Source organism: Nerophis lumbriciformis, linkage group LG17 (genome assembly GCF_033978685.3).
Source record: "Nerophis lumbriciformis linkage group LG17, RoL_Nlum_v2.1, whole genome shotgun sequence".
Lineage (NCBI taxonomy): Eukaryota > Metazoa > Chordata > Actinopteri > Syngnathiformes > Syngnathidae > Nerophis > Nerophis lumbriciformis.
Genome location: NC_084564.2, coordinates 28,681,911 through 28,690,325, shown reverse-complemented (window position 1 = coordinate 28,690,325; position 8,415 = coordinate 28,681,911). Strand labels below are relative to the sequence as shown.

The 8,415-nt window shown below is 40.4% G+C and overlaps 1 protein-coding gene across 1 annotated transcript; it reads right to left on the bottom strand.

The window, feature by feature from the left end:
- Positions 1-985: 985 nt before the first annotated feature.
- On the bottom strand, positions 986-8,020 carry LOC133614265 (uncharacterized). Its single transcript, XM_061972107.2, has 2 exons — positions 7,764-8,020; positions 986-2,342 (listed from the first exon to the last, which is right to left on the bottom strand). Exons 1-2 carry the CDS (start codon positions 7,939-7,941, stop codon positions 1,396-1,398), a joined length of 1,125 nt encoding a protein of 374 aa, XP_061828091.1. The 5' UTR covers positions 7,942-8,020; the 3' UTR covers positions 986-1,395.
- Between the last annotated feature and the right edge of the window lie 395 nt (positions 8,021-8,415).

Here is an 8,415-nt window from a genome sequence, read left to right as displayed (position 1 = left end):
CTTAACAGTGCATTCTGCAATGCACAGAGGGCCCTTGCCGCCTGCCGGATCTTTCCTCCGCTACGGTGTCTGCTGGGCGGGACACACCGGACCGCTAACAGCCGTAACAAAGGCACATCAAAATATACCTGCATGGCGGTATTGTCTCAAATACCGCTTTTTAAAATATCACCAGTATAAACTTTAACACCGCAATACCGCCCAGCCCTACTTACAGTATAAACACTTTGTAGGGAGCAACAGAAGGCTCGATTCAGCTTCATGGCGACGACTACTCCCTGACTACGCAACACACCGTAGCCTATACACAACTGCCATTTAATGTCTTAGAATTGCAACTGTATACTTATACACTTTTGAAACACGCTCACATGTGCGTGGCTAAGGGTTAAATGAACAATAGCCATATTAAGTTCCATTTAGGAACCTTAAGTTAGGGGAAAGGCCTTTAAGTCACATGGTTGCAACTAGAGATGTCCGATAATATCGGACTGCCGATATTATCGGCCGATAAATGCTTTAAAATGTAATATCGTAAATTATCGGTATCTGTTTCAAAAAGTAAAATGTATGACTTTTTAAAACGCCTCTGTACGGAGTGGTACACGGACGTAGGGAGAAGTACAGAGCGTCAATAAACCTTAAAGGCACTGCCTTTGCGTGCCGGCCCAATCACATGATATCTACGGCTTTTCACACACACAAGAGAATGCAAGCATACTTGGTCAACAGCCATACAGGTCACACTGAGAGTGGCCGTATAAACAACTTTAACACTGTTACAAATGTGCGCCACACTGTGAACCCACACCAAACAAGAATGACAAACACATTTCGGGAGAACATCCGCACGGTAACACAACATAAACACAACAGAACAAATACCCAGAACCCCTTGCAGCACTAACTCTTCCGGGACGCTACAATATACACCCCCCGCTACCCTTCCCCACCCCCACACACACACCTCAACTCAGCCTCCCCCAACCCCGCCCACCTCAACCTCATCATGCTCTCTCAGGGAGAGCATGTCCCAAATTCCAAGCTGCTGTTTTGAGGCATGTTAAAAAAAATAATGCACTTTGTGACTTCAATAATAAATATGGCAGTGCCATGTTGGCATTTTTTTCCATAAATTGAAATGATTTATTTTGGAAAACCTTGTTACATTGTTTAATGCATCCAGCGGGGCATCACAACAAAATTAGGCATAGTAATGTGTTAATTCCACAAGTGTACATATCGGTATCGGTTGATATCGGAATCGGTAATTAAGAATTGGACAATATCGGAATATCGGATATCTGCAAAAAAGCCATTATCGGACATCTCTAGTTGCAACCCAGCAGTTCCATTTGTGGCTATGAAGAGAATATTTCACCACATATAGAACAATCATAAGGTTGTGTGTGCTCTCGCCATGTGTCTTATCATATTTGACTTTTGCGAGAATCCTATACCACAAATAGGACAACTAAAAGGTTTTTCTCCTGTGTGTGTTCGCAGGTGTTGTACCATATTTGACTTCACAGAGAATCTTTCGCCGCACCATGAACAACCAAAAGGCTTTTCGCCCGTGTGCGTTCTCATGTGTCTTATTACGGAGGACTTTTTATAAAAGCTTTTCCAGCACACCGAACAACTATAAGGTGTTTCCCCCGTGTGTATTCTCATGTGTGTTACCATGGTTGACTTATGGGAGATTTTTTTACCACATACCGAACAACTAAAAGGTTTTTCTCCGGTGTGCGTTGTCATGTGTGACGCCACCGCTGACCTATCCGTTAATCTTTTTCCACAAACTGAACAACAAAAGGGTTTTTTTCTTGTGTGTGTTCTCCTGTGAACGTTCCCTAAAATCCCATGGTTTTTACCCGTCTGTTTTTCGGAGCGTATAGAGTGTTTGATACAGTCTGTATCGCTGCTCAAAGGTTCTTTGGCGGCGTCCCCATCTTTAGAAGAGTATGATGTTGTGTCATCACTATGTGATAGATGTGATCCTCCACAGTGGTCTTCATCATCTTCTGTTGTGATGTGTTGTGGAGAGCTGCTGCTTGGAGGCTCCGCCCCTTTGGTCTCCTCACTTGGACTGTGATGATGCTGCGAGGACTCGGGTGGCTTGTCTTCATGGTTTTCAGTCTTAACAGAAATACTAGTCAGTGGCGACTTGGCAAGATCATCCTCCTCCTCTGGCCCGAGAAGTCGTTCTCCATCCTGAGTGATCCAGAGTTCCTCCTCCTCTTTAACGAAGGTGGGCTGTGGATCCTCCTGCTTCAAAGTGGAGCGCACCTGCTGGGGCGGAAGGGGAAGTTCATCTTGACAACCAATCAGCTGCTGGAGGTCTGCAAGACAAGAAACAGAACATTTCCTTCTGGCCTGCCATGTAATGTTTTGGGAAGTATTTGTCTCAAGACCCAACTCAATTGCCAACCCTTGATCTACTGGATCGTCATTTGATAGTAACTTAGTGCAACCCAGCATATGAGTGTGCTTAAGTGTTTGGGGGTAAATAAGTGTGTTCTTAGCTAAAGTAATGCCTTGCTTTCTGGTCTTCCTAAAAAAGGTACAAAACCACTTCGGGGCGGTATAGCTCGGTTGGTAGAGTGGCCGTGCCATCAACCTGAGGGTTGCAGGTTCGATCCCCGCTTCCGCCATCCTAGTCACTGCCGTTGTGTCCTTGAGCAAGACACTTTACCCACCTGCTCCCAGTGCCACCCACACTGGTTTAAATGTAACTTAGATATTGGGTTTTCACTATGTAAAGCGCTTTGAGTCACTAGAGAAAAGCGCTATATAAATATAATTCACTTCACTTCACTTAAATTAATCCAAAACTCATACGCTCATGTGCTGAAGAGGACCAGAAGGAGGGGCCCATTCTCCGGCACATTTGACTCCGTTTTGAGAGAGAAAACGCACATTAACCAATTTCGAAATAAACGTAACGGACAGAAATATCTCAGGTTGGTTTCATAATGGATCAATGTAGCCGGGCCCGATAAAGCTATATAAATCTATTTAGATTTGAGTGACGCTTTAGTATAACTAAATGTTATGAAGGTACTGTAATATTGCATGCTATTATTCAGAGGCAGCCTAAAATGTATCCTTTATTATTCACAACAGAAACATGTACAATATCTGATTCAGTTCTGATCTGATGAGTTACATTTCTGTGTTATTATTGCTGTATGCTGCATCCCCAATGTCCAGAACATGGTGCCAGTATGCTGGTTTTTTTCAATAAAATACTGGAAAGGATAGAAATGTAGTTTGTCTCTTTTATCCGATTATTAATCGATTATCAAATTAATCGTTAGTTGCAGCCCTAATATATATATATATATATGTATGTATGTATGTATGCATATATGTGTGTGTGTGTGTGTGTGTGTGTGTGTGTGTGTGTGTGTGTGTGTGTGTGTGTGTGTGTGTGTGTGTGTGTGTGTGTATATGTATGTGTGTCAGTGACGTGCGGTGAGGTTGATGGCTGGTGAGGCACTGACTTCATCACAGTCAGATTTACAAACATATGAACCCTAAAGAGTATCTTATTCACCATTTGATTGGCAGCAGTTAACGGGTTATGTTTAAAAGCTCATACCAGCATTCTTCCCTGCTTGGCACTCAGCATCAAGGGTTGGAATTGGGGGTTAAATCACCAAAAATGATTCCCGGGCGCGGCGCCGCTGCTGCCCACTGCTCCCCTCACCTCCCAGGGGGTGAAAGAGAGGATGGGTCAAATGCAGACGACAAATTTCCTTACACCTAGTGTGTGTGTGACAATCATTGGTACTTTTAACTTAACTTTAACTTTACACATACAAACTGTGGCGCACAAAAAAGCACATTTAATAAAAAAAACGTTATTATGGTCTTACCTTTACTTATAAATGAAGTCCATGCGCCGCAACTAAAGCCCTCACTTAAACTTTACACGTGCAAGATTGAATCTATTTAAAAAAGTGTAACCGAGGGTTTATAAATGTCGCCTATACTGTATGAAACTACAAAATAACAAACACGGAGGCTCCAGTTTACACGAGGACCACTTTATTTACCTTCTTTCAAAAACCTCCGCTCCACTCCATGTCATCACTTCCGCTCTTAGCGCCTTCAAAATAAGAGCTCAAGGCATATACTGTATAACAGCGCATAACAGGAACTTATCATCACAAAGAGTAAAGCCCATAAAAATAGGTTACAAAAGTTATTTAATAAGAAGCCAAAAAGTGCAAAAACAATAATGTTCGTGTTGGAGGAGTTGTGAATTAGATACACCTGCAGTCTGCAGGTGTACCTAATGTTGTGGCCCTGCAGTCCTTCACAACTCCTCCAACACGAACATTATTGTTTTTGCACTTTTTGGCTTCTTATGAATTAACTTTTTTAAATAGATTCAATCTTGCACGTGGAAAGTTTAAGTGTGGGCTTTAGTTGATATAAAAATTCTACGGCGGGGGTGCAGGAGGCGGGATTACTGGAGCCTCAGCCAGTGCGTCTTTTGCAGCCGTTTTATGATCGCTCAGCACAAGAAATACGTTACACACATACAGTTGTTGACAAAATACACTGTACATTATATACCTCAGCTAACTAAACTATGGAAATGTATAATATAATTCATATAGCAATACGGTCTCACTGCACAGCAGGCCAGCAGTTAGCCGAGTCCGGAATCCATGTTGAAGCACTGAGTGACGTGCCTCAACTGGCTGCTGATCACCGCACCGTCTCTTCTCAGTATTTGAACGGCAAATGTCAACATTCAGCGATTTTGAATAAAAATAATCTAAAACTGGTGAAGTTAAATGGAAAATAACTTTATAGTATAATCACTGGATACATATAACAATTTAATAAATTTTTTTTCTTTTTACATTTTTTTTCTTTCCATGATGGCAGGTGAGGCCCCGCCTCACCTGCCTCTAGTGACTGCACGTCACTGATGTGTGTGTGTGTGTGTGTGTGTGTGTGTGTGTGTATATATATATATATATATATGTATATATATATGTATGTATGTATGTATGTATGTATGTATGTATGCGTGTGTGTGTGTGTGTGTGTGTGTGTGTGTATATATATTAGGGTTGTGAATGATAAACCGATGCGACAGAGTATACGATTCAACAAGTGAGCGATTAGGCTGCATCGGTAGCAGACTCCTCAATCAATGCGAATAATTCATGAATTCCTAGCTCAATCGGTTATAGAGTCATGGATCGGTTATCGCGAGACTTTGCATGGGTTGGCTAGATTACAATATGCGCCAGCGTCTCTAAAACAACGCGAGAGCTGAAGCTACTTGCCAAACGCGGTAGCCGCCTAGCTAGTATTAGCACGAGTGATAAACAAGGGACAACACGGAAAATGAAGGAGGAGAACGAAAACGTCAGTCTGACCGAAGGTGATAATGGACCGAAAAAGATTTTCAACGCATCGGGGAGACAGAAATCCAAAGTGTGGAAAGTTTTTGGGTTTTATAAGAAGGAAGGGAAGCTCGACAGAAGCCATGCTATTTGTAAATTGTGTCGAGCATCGTTGACGTACACTGGCAGCAGGTTGAAATATTGAATCTTTGTTACCTACCTCTAGTGTTCAAAACTATGCTCAGGCTGAAATATTGCACTCTGTTGTTACTATTCTGTGCTACTTTTACCTCTGGAGTTCCCATCCTACAATTCAGCCAGACTTTTTTTGGTCCATGTCTAAAAATAAATACATTGACATGTGATTTTGTTGTTCTGTTTTTTTTGCCAGTGCCATAAAGCCATAATGCTTGGGGATTTGGAGTCTTGAATATTAACCGCCAAATCGAATCGTATCGCATACCTGCCAACTTTTGAAATCAGAAAAACCTAGTAGCCAGGGTCCAGGGGCCGCAGGCCCCGGTAGGTCCAGGACAAAGTCCTGGTGGGGGGTTCAGGCTTCGCCCCCCGACGCAAAATGATTATTAGCATTCAGACAGGTTAAAATGTTGCTAAAACCATCACTTTTCTATCAGTCACAGTGACTTTTCAAAACAAAAATATTACAGCAAAAATCATATGGGTTGATTGACATGTTTATTCTGTAAGCTAACTTCAATAGTTTGAAATTATTTTGACAGTTAATGCCAGTTATCCTGTCAACCTTTCACAAGACTTCAATTTGTTAATTGAAAGTATAAACAGTATAAACACTTTTTACAGTAAACAAATGGTAAAACAGTACTAAACAATTCCATTAAAAAAAATTGGTGTCATTAACTTTCTGTCCAAGCTTGTATAATCTACTGCCTTGTTCAATTGTAAAAAATATTCTGTGCCTAAAATTCACATTTCTATCACAATTATCATACTGTAAACATGGTAAGCTAACTTCATTAAAATTAATAGTCCTGTCAATAGCATGGAGTTACAATTCAAATGTAGTTTTTTGGTAAGCCTTTCAAAAGAATTCAAAATATGAAAAATTAATGAAAATTAATTTAAGCCATCAGACACTTGAAAAGTGGCACATCACATCTCTAATGTAATCATTTTAACTTTTCAACAGAAATAGCACTGCAAAAATATTAAGGACATACTTCTGTATTTTGGTAGTTATGATGTCAACATTTAACAAGATTTCTTCAACTTGGACTTGAAAGCATAAATAGTATAAACACTTTTAACAGTATAACAGTACTAAACAATTCCAATAGATAACATTGGTGTCATTACCTTTTTGTGGCTAAAATCCAAAAAACGTTGAAAGTTTTCCACTTGTATCGCTAGCAACGGCATTAGACTTGTGTTTTTTTGTCCCAACGTGGTCTTTTACATCGCTAATTCCTCCGTGTCCGATCGAAAAATCTTGTCTGCACAAGGTGCAATTTGCGTAGTTTTCACCCTTTTTGGAACGGATAATTATTCCCGGATAGGCTTTTGAATATTCTTCACGGAATGACTGCAGTTTTCTTTTCGGTTTAAGACTCGTTTGCGATTTTTCTCCGGCTGATTCCATGATCGTTCGCTCGTTTGGAAACAATGGCAACAGGTGCCGCGTGCTTGGCAGCGGTGCTATAAATAGCCTCGCGCATGGCATTCGGAATGGCTCGATAGGAAGTTACGGGAAGCAGTGGCGATTGTCATTGTTGTTACGCGATTTCGTGAATAAAACTTTTTTTTAAATATATTTTTTAATTAATGAAAAACCGTATTTTTTATCACTGCAAACGTAACCCGGAATAGGTTGATGAAACCCGTACTAATTACGGGAAAACCGGAGTAGTTGGCAGGTATGGTATCGTTCGGAATCGAATCCAATCGAATCGGTCTGTAATAAAAGGATATCGTTTTTTAATCGAATCGTAACCTGTGTATCTAGATGCATATCGAATCGTTTATCAGAGAGAGATGTGCAACCCTAATATATATGTATATATATATATTCTATTTTAGTTACTTTATTGAGTTTACAACCCCCTGGCGCTGTTTTGTACTGTTTTTGTACTTATTTTGATTATCATTATTTCTCAATTGTTTGTAAATGTTGCAATTTACAAAAGGGTTATAAAATTCAAAATATATATTTTTTTTTACATGCTTGCCTCAAACGTTTGTTACATGTGTGCTGTCAAAAAAAAAAAAAAAACGTCTGAAATTAAGGTTTTAATGTTTGTTGTAACATTCACACCGGTACTGATGTGCGTATTAGTACTGCAATATAAACGCATACGTTAGCACATCGTCGCCAGCACAAAGAATATAAATAATGGAAATGATCAGTAAACACACCTTCAACGTGTATCACAATGTGTGTCTTGCAGATCGCTTCCAGTTGTTGTCGTCGTCGTTCGTTTTCCTTTCTTGTTCGAGAAAGTTCCTCGGCGTACGACGCGATCGTTCTTTCAAACAGCCCGCATATTTCGTCAGCTGCCGCCGTGAGTCGCTCCTTCACCAACTCGTTCAACATGTTGAGTGTTTTCACTTGATTATAATTACCGCCACTGTCTGGTTTACTGAGCGACTATATTCTCCTTCTTTTGCCTCCTTTCTTTCTTCTTCTATTTTATTTAATGGTGGTTTGCAAGCAACCTTCTGATGTGCATTACCGCCACCTTCTGATATGGAGTGCGGACCAAGTTGGAACCCTACTCTATATTCTTCTATTTAACCCAAATATTTATTTTTTAAGTATGTAACCCTTTGTATCCTAAATGTTCTGAGTGCAAACCTAAAATATCTTAGACTTAGACAAACTTTAATGATCCACAAGGGAAATTGTTCCACACAGTAGCTCAGTTTCCAAGGATGTACAGGGTAAGGTTGGAAAGGATAAATGGGTTATACTTGTAGAGCGCTTTTCTACCTTCAAGGTACTCGAAGCGCTTTGACACTATTTCCACATTCACATTCACACACTGATGGCGGGAGCTGCCATGCAAGT

Coding starts and splice junctions, on each gene's coding strand:
- LOC133614265 (XM_061972107.2), bottom strand. CDS start 7,941: ATGTTGAACGAGTTGGTGAAGGAGCGACTCACGGCGGCAGCTGACGAA. Junction 2,343..7,763: donor CATTGTGATACACGTTGAAG/GTGTGTTTACTG, acceptor CTTGTCTTGCAG/ACCTCCAGCAGCTGATTGGT.